Consider the following 16,202-nt stretch of genomic DNA (forward strand, 5'->3'; position numbering starts at 1 on the left):
CCTTAAATAATTTGTTCTGTATGCTTACATATGGTTTTCAGATGTAATATTTTATTACAATGATTGGTTATCTAAAACGTGAGGAAAATGTGGGGAATACCTACCTCAAAAAATAGACTGTCATATTCTATTTTTGGAACACGAAACGAAAGCTGGCTGAAAGCGAGGTTATAATGAACAACAAACTTGCTGACATGACAAGGAATATTAGTTTTCCACATTTTAAGATTATTTTCTAATTTACGACGGTTGACCAATGACGTTTAAGCCATATTTGTTATAAAACAATTTGTATTTAGCGTAAAAATGATAAGTCAAAAGTCAAACGAGACTTTTCATTCGACAGGGTACCGCGAAGGGAGGTTCCTGACTTATTCACATATGTACATCACGCAAGTATAAAGTGGGGGGTTTCTCCCGTTTCTTGCATTTCAATGATCCAATTATATTTAACTACTGTCCCACTCTTGACGTACACTGTTTTCTATCAGAATTCGTTTGTGTTCACTTCACCCACGTTTTTGACCCACCATTTTGTTTACATATGCAGTGCATTGTGGAAGGTCACTAAAGTTCAACACTACTATACTATCGTTACAAAATTCGACCGGGCCGGTTCAAAATACAGAAAGATGGGGTTTCCATAATAGTTATTGTATTTGACATATTTGCACAATAATGGATATATATTACTTAGTAAGGTATCTGACATGTCTTAATTATGTATTTTACTCAAATTCACATGGTTTATTTAGGTTCATGTCCCTTTAATTGTGACAATGAAGTGTGTTTTCGTCTAGAAGGACTTGTGTAAAATAAAAAGGATTTTTAAGGAAGTTAGCTGTACCAGTGTATGACAATCCAATATGGCAACACAAGAATAAAGACGTGATTACACCTATACAATGCATGGTATGAAGAATTTATATTGGTCGATAATGGAAAAAAGAGCGGGTGATAGATGCATTTCCGATCATGCGGTCATAAAGACTGTGACCATCCGGTAATAGAAAAAATATAATGAAAAAAGGATGAATGTAATTTTACTCATGTGCAAGTATGATAAACAAGTTAGTATATTGGAAAGAGTATAATATATCTAATTACACTTGAATTATTCTAAACAAAAACAAATTAGTAAAAAAATAAAATAAAAATTTGTGATATGATGTCTCATTGCCAAGACACTGATACTAGTACATGTTCTCATAATGAAGGGGTGTCTTTATCATGCGATTACTAATAACAATCCTGTTTTGCTGTTGATACACATAGCGACATTTCAAACTAAAGGAGAGATATATCATCGGGTGAAAATTACTTTGTCCTTGAAGCAGTTTGTTTTCTTTCAATTGGTGATTCAAATGGTTTTCATGAGAGGTATTTTACACTAAGGATATCATGCTAAATGGAACTTCACGGTTATACCAAACAGTTCTAAGGAACGTTCGTGTCATACTGTGAAATCATTTATTTTTTATTGGCCTCAATTTTTGTGGATTACATTTTTTTTACAATTTCGTTGGTACTTAAATTCGTGGAGACGTTACACATTAAAGACGTTAAACTGTTAAGTCGAAAATATGACAGTTGACACTGTCACCTTTCTGGTGTGATCACTATTCCTTTGAACGCATAAAGTTACCAGAAATCTGTAAACATTTATCAAAAAGATCAATTATCGTAGGGACATAAATTCGTTTATTTTGGTCAAAAACGAAATCCGTGAAAATTAAACTCCCATGAAAATTAATGATGTTACAGAACCAAACCAAGTGTGACTTGATTAAGGACCGTGACCAGGGTTTGGGTACAAACTGCCCAGCATTGAAATATTCTGTATAACTATGCGTTCATCCATGACTGATATTACAATAGACGCAATAGGGGTCTTGCCAGATTCACGGCACCTCACTACATAACCAGATGTAAATGTCTTAGTTACACCGTAAGAGAGCCTACCATTACAGGTTATAAATACAATGTGTATTACAATTTTGTTTTTGTCAAAAATACGGTCATTGTCTTAAAAATGAAAATTCGGGCAAAGAAAACAAGTCTAAATGGGTTATTTGGCCTTCCAACAGTAGCATGGAATATGTAACAATATATGTGAAGAACAGTTAATATTTTCAAATTGATCTTATAAGACTCTTATACGTGAATATGAGGGATAGGGATATTCTACCCGAAGGTCACAAAATGTTGTAAAACCCGAGGTTTGCTTGTGATCCCGAGCGTAGAATATCCCTATCCTTCATATCTACTTATGAAAAAGTATTTTTCTCTCATACCTCGTCGTTTTCTTGTAATTTTTCCGCCATTTTGATATCAATTCGAAAAAAAAACCGCGACTGCAAGTCAAATATCTATACATAGAAAAATTGTGTGATATTTCCAACGCAGTTCCCGTTGTTTGTATCTTTTAAAGTAAATCCAGCTTAATTTCAAAAAGAAATTATTAAAATTGTGCCTAGAAAATAGTAATTTTGTTGACGCTGTGACGTCATGAGGCTTTATTACATGGGTAGCCATGCAATACAGCTTCAGGCGACATGGATGTATTGCCCTGGACCAGTCAGTATTACACATGTAGGTATGGGAGAATATGGTTTACAGATCATAAATTTAATTCGTATATCACCCAATCTTGTAGCCGAAAGGAAAACATATCAAGTGATGTTTGTGAAATTTCTGTTCAAATTGAGAAACGATCGTGATAACATCACATTGAAGTGGCTGTATTTTTGCATATAGCAATGTTGTTTGAAAGATATCTTGATATTGAGCTTAACCAATAGTCATTTGTGAGCAATAGGTTTAGTTTCAGTAATGTTCTAATAGAACTATTTATTTAAGGACATACCAGTATTTGGAAAATAGAGGTAGGCTGGACTGTCAGGAGAAAAGCCTACAGCTTGTGTCTGGCAACTCTTCGTGAGTTCGGAACCCAGAGTTGGACGACTAAGTTGTAATACGTTGGAAAACCTTACCCCCTTTGTTCAAGATGCTCCACATCTGGGTAGCAGGATTTCTCCTGGAACTCCGACATTCCTCTCCCTTCTAAATTTGGCATATTCTTAAATGACCATGGCTGTTAATAGGACGTTACACTAATATGATCTTTGTTACGTCAGTGGATCCATAAAATTCCACACGGCAAACATTAACAATTATGACCCGATAAGAAAGTTCCATATTCCTACAAGGATTTCGTCTGTGGTGACGTCTAATACGGAAATATAAAGCAGCTTGTCTTACGGAATGAACGTTATTTATAGCACTGCTTAGTTTTGCACAATTTCGAACATTTGTGATTTGCATTGGTCTGGTGGTCAGATGAAATACACCTGTCAGGAACAAAGAACAAACCAATCTAATATACGCCAGGCTGAACTAAGTCGATTATCTTGTAAACAGCAACACCAGACATTAATAGGACGTCTCTCTCTTAAGCTAGTGGTCGTGTGTATATAACACACGGACTAAGTGGTATAACTATAATGTTTAACTAGAAAATGCTGTTAAACATTGCTTACCAGAATGGCTTTGCCATTTCACTAATGTCATCTTAATTTTTTTGTTAGCGATTTTTGTTAAAGGGACGAATGTTAAACAATTCTGGTACTAGCATGGCTTTGTCATGATCATTTCCTTAATGCTATCCTACTTGAAGACGATATTTGTTAAAGGGACAAAGTATCACGGGAAAGATTTCATCATGGAAAGGCTTTTCCTGTTTCAAGATATTTACTATTTCTTCTTGATGTAATTTCCTGATTCTAATCAGAGCGTCCCAATATCATGGGCAGTCTATAACAACTGTTTTGTTAAAACATATACATATAAAATTTGAGATGCACCATGCAGTCACTCTATCTACATGTACTTTATGCACTCTTCAATGTAGGTCTTCAGAATGTCAATAATATTATTTTTTAATAAAAACGGGAGGTAATTCTTTAGTTACATGTATAATAATAGGAAGAAAATTGTTTGCGCGGACATTTTGGATAAACTCTCATAAATAGTCGGCATTCCTATCCCACTGGAGTTAATAAGTTTTAATTAATTTTTAGAAAATAACATTTTTGAACAAAGAGAGCAAGCTGTTGCTCTTGTCATTTCAGTTGACCACGATAGTTTTATACTCAAAAACAATTTAAACCTTCTAAGATATATAAGGAAATAAAAAGCCGATTTAAATAATTTGAAAGAAATTGACGCGCGGGTACATTTTGCAACCTAACGAATCATATTTATGCGTTACATCTTTTTTTCAATATTGGTGTATTTTGATTGCAAATTTCAATTCTTCTAGAAAGCATCTTATTAACGTGTATTCAGTATGTCTGCAATATCATCTGAATACCATTACGTAAAAACGATGGCATCTGAACTTGGGTATTCATATTGAAAAATAGGTCAAAACCGATACGTAAAAGAACAAAATTACAAGCTTGCAGCTAGTAAATCGTTATCTGCCAGCTACCAGCGTTGTACATGTATTTTAGTGTGGTCTTGTCGACATAATTGTGATTTATGTCTTAATCATTTGCAATTTAATTGGGGTATGCTGATCGGTAATGCCTGCCTACAAGCAAATGTCGGACAAATTCACCAGGAAACAATAAATACAAGGTGATTTCAGACCTTGAAAAGAGTATACACAACACATTTGGACGTGTGACTTATTGGAACATTTTTATTTGAATTACCGTGGATACATTTGAAATTGCAAGAAATTGGAAATTGTGCTTTCTGATAATACATATCAACCATTTGTCAAACCTTTGTCACGATTTTGAAGAAATCATTTGAAAATTACAATTTCGGAGTTGATATTGACTCAACTTCTCATTCATTATATTTTTAGAATAAAATGTATAGTTCAATGTCAGTGATACAGTAAAACTGGCTTAGAGCGAATTTAAGGCGTAGTACTTTTCATTCCCCGCCATAGTCCCTTTAAGTCTGTTTGTACTATATCTATAATACAGTATGATTCTAATGAAATATTTAGGTTATTCCGTTATATTCCTTATATCCGTGGTTAACTGTAAATCCTTTCACAGAATAATGTTGAGAGAATGTTTAGTCGTGCATTGATATGTATTAGGTTGTCTGGAAGGCAAGAAGAAGTACTCTGCCTTTCAACAGGTTTAGTAATCAAAGGCTTTTCAGAGTTCGGGTGGTTGAAGATAGCTTCCGGTTAGAATTAGTCTGGTTTCATTACACGTCTTATGCGAGGGCCAATAGGTTCAGGCGACATCTGGTTGTAGATCAAATATTTCTCATCGATTCGGTAATTGCAGTATTGCTATTTACACGCTTGAAACAAATAACGAGAAAAGAGTCCCCGAGAAATGATTATCAAATTCAAATATCTCTTAAAAGTGTAACAGAAGAAAGAAAAAATGCATCTTCCCAAACGTTAGCCTGATATTGATGGTTCTTTATAGTATATAATATTCAATTTTATATATATATATATATATTTACATTTTTTACAGACCAAATTTTCGCAACCATGGCGATGAACCATCAAATCATGAGCATATTTAGATATATTTATAAATATATAATTAAAATATAACTTCAGGATACCCAATGCTGAAGGAATCTCTGAACGACTATATAAGTACATGTAATTTCAAAGTCTGTATTTCCTTGTTCCAGGTGTTTCTGTGGGAGTAAGCTGTTTTACACTTGTGACCATATCCTCTGAGCGATACTTCGCCATATGTCAACCTCTTCGTTCCCGCCGATGGCAGACTGTCTCCCATTCCTACAAGATCATCGTGGCGATCTGGTTAGGAGCACTGGTGATCATGATCCCCATAGCGCTTGGCACCAAGCTGATGAGGTTGAGGTCAGGATCCTACGCCTGCCGCGACCTCTGGGATAACCTCGTTCTGGAAATCGTCTACTCAATCGGCCTTGTCATCATCCTTCTCGTCGTCCCACTTATCATTATGAGCGTCGCCTATGGACTCATCATCCACAGACTGTGGGTAGATATACGGAGCCAGTCTCAAGCCCCAAGTGGTAAGTTAGGTTTGGCTTGATTTTCGAATTAACGACTCTATCCTTCAAATGGCACGTACCTCATCTGAAAGTTTGACATTAAAAATTAACCCTCGCATATCGCCCCCTTGTCCCTTAGAAAGGATTACTGCGCTCTTAAATGCCCCGTTATGTCTCCTACCCTCTTTCAAAATATCTAGCTCCTATACGCGTAAACTGTGTCCAGAATGACGTAATAGATAATGATTTGATAGTAGATTTCCTGTTGATAAATTAATATGGCTACATTTAAGTAACTAAGTAAAAAATACATCATATTGTATGCTAGGTACTGCTAGTTGTACGGACTGGCATGTTTGTTATTTGAAAATTAAATTAATCAACCGAAACTTGTGTTAATGGTTATTTTTCGTTATTTGAAGGTTACACAATTACTTTTTATTGTTTATTTTTTTTTAAATCATCATATTCAATATGTATGTTTTATTCTAATATGGTTTATGTTTTCCTTGCAGAACTATCCACTCCTCAACGCTTTGTTGGGTTCAGTAGAGCGTCTAGCAACAGCGAATCAGAGCTGCGTTCTCTGAAAAGTTTAGGTAACGGCTCTGACTATACTTCCGGCGGCCATGTCAGTTTGAGACAGATAAACCCACACACGAACGTGTCAAACCGGAAACGCGTCATCAGAATGTTGGTGGTGATCGTGATGGAATATTTCATGTGTTGGACGCCGTTATACGTGATAAACACGTGGGTGATTGTTGATTATCCCACCATCCATGAACGAGTCTCAGCCATAGGTTGGTCACTGATCCAGTTGTTGGCTTACACCTCCTGCTTTATCCATCCTATCACATACTGCTTTATGAACAAAAACTTCAGAAAGGGGTTCTTGTCTGTGTTTCAATGCGACAGGGGCCAGCAAAGAAGGACACAGATCACGCGCAATGGGACCGAAGTCAGTTCTATGCCTTCATTGTCTACACAGTCCCCGATAATAAAAGAGAAGCTGAAGATGGGAGTGTTGTACAGCAAAGTGTCACCAGACGAATAGTCCCAGACTTCTTTATTTACGATAGGCCATGAGTTTATTGAATCACGGAAAACGCCATACCCGATTTAACTACCAGACTTGGAGTACTTAAATCGTACAGATTTATGACGCTAGAGCTTGAGTTAAATAGGTTTTGGGCAAAAGTTTTGAAATTGATAGCTACAGAAATACTAACAGAGAAATATAACATTTGTGTGAAAACTGTCGAGAGAACTGTTTGAGATGTTTATCTATATTGGAAGACTTTGTTCAAAGCTTTACTGTTTTTGGTGGCGGTAAAGTTTTAAATTGCATTATCTTTATTTTGTGAATTCTGACATTTCGTATAGAGCTAATGGCGGGGTGACTATCGATGTTCAGTGTGGATGCAAATATTGTCTTCTGGACCACGTGCGAGTTGATGCTGACATAATAATTTGCAGTTAAAAGCGTTATGAATTATCATTAACAATGACGTGTTTATTTAATTGTGCCTGGTGTTTAAATTATGATGTGATAATTATATTAGTCCCGAATAAATCTAGTGGTTATTCCACAAATGTGTTTTATTTTTATAATCTTGCATAAAAATGGCAAATACATCGACTCGTTGAGGCCGCAGCAGGGTCAAACTGAATTACATTTACAAAAATTGCTTTTGATAAAAGTTGAAATTACCTCAGAAAAGCACACCATGTTGGTAACGATAAAAAAAGTAAAAGGATTTTACTTTGTTAACCCACGGAAAAACTATCACATTTGAAACTTACACTGGTTACAAAATTTTCAATATTTCTGTTAATATTACACTCATCAGATTCTGCCATTTTAAAAAAAAGCACGTCATTATGACAACCACTTTAAGATGTGATGAAAAAAAAATTCTCGTTTACGAAAAATGCCGAAGGTTTCCGAATGTGTATTGCACCGAAACAACCTCTACATTTATCCAAAATATGAATAAGTACATCATACTTTATATTCCAATTTCGCTCGGATCTGCATGCTTTCCTGTATCAGCCTCCAATATGTCACGTGATGTGGTGCCAGAAGTGATGGCCTGCAGCTGCTGTGGAGACTCATAGGTATGTCGTATATCGCAAAGAAACATTAATCACAAACTTTTGTACCAAAGTCCAAAACCAATATCTGAAATACTTCCCCATTTACATTTTTCATGGAGATTCTAAAATAGAGCTGCTTCAAAGGTCGACGACACTACAGGTAGTCTAAAAATATTTTATTGATTCACTCAGACACAATATTTATATATATAAAGATATGATTTGATGGGAAATACTTCCTGACCAATGCAGAGTGGACCGTCACTGTCCCGCATCTCAAATGTTATACTAAATAGAGTCTGATCGGAAGTGTACAGTAACTCCCCGGGAAATCTAATGTCGTACCTGAGTGGACTGGTACTACCTGACACCGCCAATGTCGTACTAATTACAGTCCTATCGAGTCAGAGTGGACCGTCACTACCAGTCAACTCCAATGTCGTACTAAATACAACCTGATCGATTTAGAGTGGACCGTTACTGCCCAGCAGCTCCAATGTTTACAAAATACAGCTTGATCAATCCTGAGTGAACCGTCACTGCCTTGCAACTCCAACTTAGATTACGTTCGACAGGCTGTGAAAACAAATACCAAAACGTATGACCCTTTATTATCAAATCAGTCAGACAGGACGACATTTCTATTACAAAAAACATTACCAAATTAATCAATATCCTTAAGGCAAGATAGATATAATCAAAATCGTCATTTTACCAAAATAGGAAACTTTCACATCTTCACGTAGATATTATTGTTGGTTTCGTAAGTCTAAATACTCTGTAAGCCGATTAAAAATACAACACTTTGCGATGAACATGTATATATATATCACATTTCAAGAAAAACGCAGAACCTCTGCCCTTTTACTAGAATAAGAATATGCTCAATCTAATCATTATACAATGTAAATCAATTATTCACGATTTTTTGTAATTGCAATTTCAATTTTAACTAATTTTATTTCCAAATATGAAAAAGGATTGAACAATCGGATGCACCAACAATCTACCTACAACATTTGAAGCAATCTAGTCAATTAGACAATATTTTCTCTCATACCTACACGTGTACATATATGTAATACAGGCTGGTCTAGGGCAATACACTCATGTCGCCTGAAGTTATCTTGCATGGCTACCCATGCCTTGTGACGTCACAGCGTCAACAAAATTACTATTTTTCGGTACAATTTTAACATTTTGTTGTTGTTGAAAAACTAGGCTGGGTTTACTTTTAAAGATACAAACAACAGGATTTGTGCTGAAAATATCAAGCAATTTTTAATGTATGGAGAGATGACTTTCATTCGAGTTTTTTTTCGAATTTATTCCAAAATGGCGGAAACTCATAGTAGTACAATAGCAATAAAACGTCAAGGTATGAGAGAAAAATACTTTTTCATACGAGGATTTGAAGGATAAGGATATTTTACCCTCAGGATCACAAAATGTTAAAAAAAACTCTCGGCAAGCCTCGGGTTTTACAACATATTGTGTCCCTCGGGTAGAATATTCATATCTTTCATATCCACATATGAAAGAGTCTTATATTCTATATAATCGTTGAAATCATTGCCATTGGTGTTAGCTCCTATCTAAAAGTCAACCTTTCTTGTTCTTATCTAAATAGTACTTAGTAGCGATTTTTTTAGAAAGTATACTTTGTAATATCTCTTTCTATGAACACGAATCAGCGTGATACTAAAATTGTAGAGAACAAGTACGACTACATGACGAGTTTGGAGTGTACCCATATCGAACATGAAATTTGCGATTTCCTCGCTGAGTAATCTGATGAAGGAATCCAGATATTTACAACCGAAACATTCATTCGGTATGTTACATGATACTGAGAGCTCATAGAAGTCATCAACACATAGCAGGTCGTAAACGCCACATCATTTTAGAAATAAAGACAAATTTGAAGCAGCGAACCAAACTAATTGAATCAATTAAGTTCATAATGTTTTCACGTGGTTTTGTGAGATATGTCAACATTGAAAATCCTTATTTTACATGCCTAGCATCCCTGTAGTGCGTGACGAAATAACAGATATTATGATACACCAGAGTTCGAAAATTTGGAATCTGCTGCACATTCCTTGAATATTTTCCAATATATACTATTCACAAAAGGATATCCACATGCATTTCTAATCTTATTTTGTAATTAAAGATTTATATATGCAATATTTTAAATAATTTCAACGTAGTCAATATTCCTTTTCATGTATACGCCACTATCGATTTTCTTTCGATTTCGTAATATGTTTATAGTCCTGTATTATAGTTTGTCTTGTTCCTTGTCATATTGTCTTGTATACGTTTTATCTAGTTTTATTGATATTTACATATCTGTTTTATGTCTCGATCTTTGGCTGCGGCAAAGATAAATGCTTCTATTATCTAATGCTGCAGTCAGGCGTAAGAAATGTCACTTTTTATTGCCAAGCTTGTCGCATTTTGTGTGCTTTTTATTGACGTTGTCTGTATTCTTTATTACAACTATCAATGTACCCGATCTCTGATGTTACTAATCAGGATGTACTGCTAAACATATATGTACTTAATGAAAACGCTATTTTCGCGTTGGCCTCATTTCGCAATCCATACCAATAAATTATTGTTATTCGGAAATTTAAGTCGAACATACTGTATAACTCTTTACATTTGCGGGGTAAGTATTTCGCGTTTTTTATATGAGCATATTTGCGAAGGTTAAATTTTGCGGTTTAACGATTTCTAGAATTAATTTAACTATTGTACCTTGTTATGTCAATGAATTTCTGAATATTTTGCTGACGTTTAGAATTCGCAGAATTCTGTGAAAACGAAAATATAGCGAAAATAATCCACCCACAAATTCGATCGGTAGACATATAGATGTCAGAGCTTTGCAGACAATCAACTCATAGTGTGCTAGTGCGAATTATGAAGATTGTCTGCAAAGCTTTGGCGTCCCTATAGATCATATTTCTATAGGAAGACAGTTTAATGCTTAAATACACACCACCAAAGCTTAACTTTCCATCGTTAATTCACTGAGTCCTTAAGTTACATGTACTGCCCAGACAGCGTTACGTAAGTCTTTATTTATTGTTACAAGCCACTTTGAAAAAATCACTTTTTAAAAAGATCCTTTTGTCAGAATCTAATTTACCTTCTTATCCCACGTTGAAATTTCGTTAACTATAGTGCATGTCTAATGCATTAAAAAAATCTGAAACTGCGTTGACTTGCACCATATTTAACGCATTTTAAAGAGGGATAAGAAGGAACATTGGATTTTCTCTCTATCTGTCTCACGAGAAATGACTTACAACCACCACCTCTGTAAAAGAGAGGCTAGTTATCGGGTATTTTAAAAATGTGTATAAAGACCACTGAGCTAAAAACATCTTTTTAGTCCTTTGAATGGTATTTATAGATAGGTATGTCTGTAGTCAGGCTTCGATATCTGAGATAACATATCGTATACACATAGAATTTCCGTTTCAATTCAAAGTTTTATCGCAGTGAAATCATTTGTTATAATTGCTTCTGGTGACGATGAAAATATTATTCCATACTGCAATATTTCAATTGGTTTAGCAATGGATCAAACTCGCGTTTCGCTAATATCATATTAAAAAAACTCTTTTCCTTTTTGGATATGAAGGATAAGGATATTTTTGATATTCTTGAATATCTCTATTCATCATATCAACACATGAAAGAATATGTTTTTCTCCCATCCCTCGACACTTTAATAATTTTGATATTCCGCCATTTTGAAGAAAAAAATGGAAGAAATTCAATTATCCACACATGAAAATTGCATGATATCTTTAACACGAATCCTGTCGTTTGTGTTCTTTAATAACGTGTAAATATCTTACCGAGAAAACAGTGTTTTGATGACGCATTGACGTCAGAAGGTAGCATGGCATGGGTAGCTATCTATGTAATACAGCCCTTACCAGTATTACACCCGTAGGAATGAGATAACATTCTGTATTTAACATCTAAAAAGGAAGAGAAAAGGTGTAACGTACAAAATCGGAATTTTTATTTTTATTGGATTCATTGACTTTCTGGACGATGACATTATAAATCAATCTAGTCTTTATGTTCGGTAACATAAAATAATTATCTGTATAGCAGTCATTCCTATAGAGCAATGATTTAAAAAAAATCTTTTTCTGCTTTAGATGCCTGTGGATAATTAAACTTTTGAGTAACCTTGAATAGCGTTCCTATCAAGCGAAATCGTTTACGTAAATTTAACAAGAGGCCCAAGGGCCTCCTTATTGGCTATCTGGCAATGCAACCTTGGCACTATTTGAATAAGAATGTTCCAAAATGGTGACTTAGGCATCCATACCATGGATATTGGTTTTTTGAGGTCAACAGTGACAACAGTTCTAAGGCAGTCCTTCCTTTACATTCAAACATATTTTCTGCACTGAAGCCGAAGAACACAGAAGTGTTATGATAGTGGCTGTGGTGGCCATCTTGACGTTTGGATCCACCGAAAAAAAACCAGTTTATCAAGAATATATTAAGATGATTTCAAGAAAGCTTCAGCAACATTGCAGTAATAGAACTTGAGAAAAAGTTCAAGATGTGTTTTTAAGATGGCGTTCGTTGCCGCCATCTTGGACTTCAGATCGACTTGAAAATTGGCAGGCACCCTGTCAAGATCATTTTAGGCAAGAGTCAGCTCAATCACATTGTTGGATCTTGAGAAGAAGTTTAAAATGTGAAATGTTTACACGACGAACGGCGTTCGGGGGATGATGACAGACGAAGCACAATAGTTATAGGTTAATCTGACCCTTCGTATTTATTTGTAATATTTATATAGGTGATAATTATGAAGGCCAAATAAAAAATCAACAGAATTTCTTCATGATTTTGTTATTTTTTCTGATTATGATAATGAGCTGAAGTTGATAACGTTGAAAAATAATTAACAATAATGTGGTAATTGGACATTCAGATTGTCTCCTCTCTTTCTCAAGTGATGCTGTGTAATGTTGTTTAGTAACGTACATGTATTTCAAATCTTTAACTAAACAGTAAATCGCAACATCATATTGCAACAGATATGTTTCTGATTTACACATTATCAAGACACGAATTTATGTTGTCAAAAACAGCTACTGGTTTAATGCGGAAGTTCAAACACGCTCTATTCCGTGTAATATTGAAAGTTGTGTACTTGAAAACCTGGGTTTGGTAATTTCTGGCTGTCGGCGTTTTGAGACGGACCGACGTCACTGACCATTATGGTTGTTATTTTAAACAAGTAACCCGCATTGTAGCATCGTTATTAGTTATGTGTATCTGCCAATACATTATCCATTGGACAGTGAAGTATAGTTTTCTTGAAGTAGGCATGAAATATTGAAGAGTTGGGGAATCACATCACTTGGTAGCTTTCATTTGTCGGGACGAGATGCCCAGCTGTGTGAAGCATTCAGTACAAAACCAACGCTATAAAACTTTAATTATTTTATGAAAGATGAATACTGCAGCGGAGATGATGGCAGTATGCCTACTGCTCAGTGTAAATTCATACAAAACCAACGCTTTAAAACTTAAATTATGTTCTGAAAGACGAATACTGTAGCGGATATGATTGCAGTATGTCTACTGCTCAGTGTTATTTTTATTTAATTGGGTGCAAAAAACGGCTATCAAAGACAAGAAGCATAAGCCATGTTACATTACAAGTGTTAATCAATAAACATTTCACCTTTTAATAGATAGTTTATAGGGTTGTTCATTACGATAATTGAGCAAATACACTTTAAATTAATATCTATAAAGTAAGTGATTTTCCACACTGTTATCTTTCTTGATACTCTTTCTGATGATACATTTACATATCACGATATTTGACCTTCTGAGAGGTATTGATTGTTACGTCATAATATGTTTAATGGCGGCATACCTTCGGAGAAAAAATGACGTAGTTTCCACTTTCCTAACATAGTGATGTCACTATCGGTGTCCTCCCGTTGGAGCACTGGTAGATATGTAATAGTAAAAGAACTAGCTTCACGCATGGTTTGACTCAACTGAGTCATTAGGCGATAGCAGAGAAGGCTGGAACAATGATACTGGTGTTACCTCACTTCAGGCAACTCATTCCTCCTAGTCAACAGATAGATGTCATCCTTAGATACAAATTCTATATGTAATTAGTTCTGTGGTTGCACTGATATGATGTTTTATATTGTTATACACACCAATGTAGTGTCGACATGGCAACGTGCGCTGGATGTCCAAGACCAAATAACAACTGAAAGTGGACGAATGACACAAGAACATCGATATCCAGATCACCTGAACATCTGCAAGTGATTCTGAATGCATAAGCACATGCTTTCAGTATAAAGGTACAACTTTCCTTTTTTATTTCAATTTTTTTATATATTTTTTTAATTTATTCATGTTATATTCGGAAAATTGCCAACTAAAGTAAGAGGAGATATTATTAAAATAAATTTTACATAAGAAAGTCTGTGAAATGTGAAATGAAATCCACGTGAATAAATATTGCCTGTGTTGAAGATATCCATCCTAAGTATTTCTACAGCATTCTAGATTGAATATTCGTAAGAACGTTTTTGCTTTAAGGTTTATAAATATGAAAAGTTTCCCGAAAATGTTGTTTTAGCACCAAATGTAAACGGTTTTAAACTCGATAAACAGTCGAAGAATCAAGAACTCCTTTTTAATAATAGACCTGATGTAAATTAAAAGTATCTGTAGCGTCACTTCCATCGGTTATTATATTGAGTCCGGTGGAGAGGATCTCTAATCAGATCATGTATCGGAAAATAAACCCAACTTAACTTGAAAAGACATTATTTTTTATCTAACAGTACGGCTAAATCATAGATCATGTTTCTTATATCTCATCCTGTGACTTATCTTCATCATCAAAGCAACATTTTATCAGATTATCAAGCAGATCAAGAATCACCGTGATCTAATCCCAAGGCAGTCTAGACAAAATCCATGGAATACCGTACATATTTTAGCAGGCATTGCATAGTAAGCGCATTAAAAGCGTGAAGGGAACAACTTGAATCCACTCTAAAGGTTTGTATAATTTATTTAATTTAATTGATTTATTATATATATATAAATACATTTATTATGTAATAAGTAATAATGTATAATTATGTAATATAATAACCAATGAAACAAGAGGCACTAAGAACCCACATTTTGTTTAATTTTGAATCCCAGCCATATAATAATGCTATAAATAGCATACAAAATATGCTTTACAACACATAGTTTCAGAGAGGAAGTAATTTATATGAAAATAGTAGCCTAATGTACCTTTTTGGCCCCGCGCCTTAGAGGCCCTAGGGGGTCAGCCCTATCATTTTTACAATTTTGAATCGCCATCCTATAAGGATGCTACCATTGCATTATGAGTGCTATCTCATGCTCAGTTGCAGAGAAGTTGTTAATTTGGTAACAGCCAAATTGATCCCTTTTGACCCAATCCCTCTGCCCACAGGGGGTCAGCCCCATCATTTGTACAATTATGAATCTTCACCCCATAAAGATGCTACCATTGCATTATGGGTGATATCCCATGCTTAGTTGCATTGAAGATTTCGTTTATATGGAAATAGCCCAATTGATCCCTTTTGGCCCCTCCCCTCAGATCCCCAGGGAGGTCAGCTCCATCATTTGTACAATTTTGAATCCCCGCCCTAGAAGGATGCTACCATTCCATTATGGGTGCTATCCCATGCATAGTTTCAAAGAAGAAGTCGTTTATATGGAAATAGCCATATTGGCCTCTTTTGACCCCGCCCATCAGGCCCCCAGGGGGTCAGCCCCATCATTTGTACAATTTTCAGTCAGTAAACCATAAAGATGCTACCACTTAAATTTGGTTGAATTCCGACCAGCGGTTATGGAGAAGAAGTCGATTAATGACGGACGACGGACGACGGATGTCGGACGCCATAGTATGACATAAGCTCACCTTGGTCAGACCAGAGCTAAAAAATACAATTAAAGCCAATTTTAAATATCCTATATGTTATAGCAGGTGATTT

At 35.2% G+C, this 16,202-nt stretch overlaps 1 protein-coding gene across 1 annotated transcript in view; it reads left to right on the plus strand.

Annotated features, from left to right (window-relative positions):
* Nucleotides 1–7,604, plus strand: part of LOC138328106 (cholecystokinin receptor type A-like) — a 56,532-nt gene extending 48,928 nt beyond the window's left edge. The window contains exons 2-3 of the mRNA XM_069274733.1: nt 5,680–6,048; nt 6,543–7,604. Of these exons, the coding sequence (XP_069130834.1) occupies nt 5,680–6,048; nt 6,543–7,084 (911 nt within the window). The 3' untranslated portion in view covers nt 7,085–7,604. The remainder of the gene's footprint in view (nt 1–5,679; nt 6,049–6,542) is intronic.
* The last annotated feature ends 8,598 nt before the right edge of the window (nt 7,605–16,202 follow it).

Source organism: Argopecten irradians, chromosome 7 (assembly GCF_041381155.1).
Source record: "Argopecten irradians isolate NY chromosome 7, Ai_NY, whole genome shotgun sequence".
Classification (NCBI taxonomy): Eukaryota; Metazoa; Mollusca; class Bivalvia; order Pectinida; family Pectinidae; genus Argopecten; species Argopecten irradians.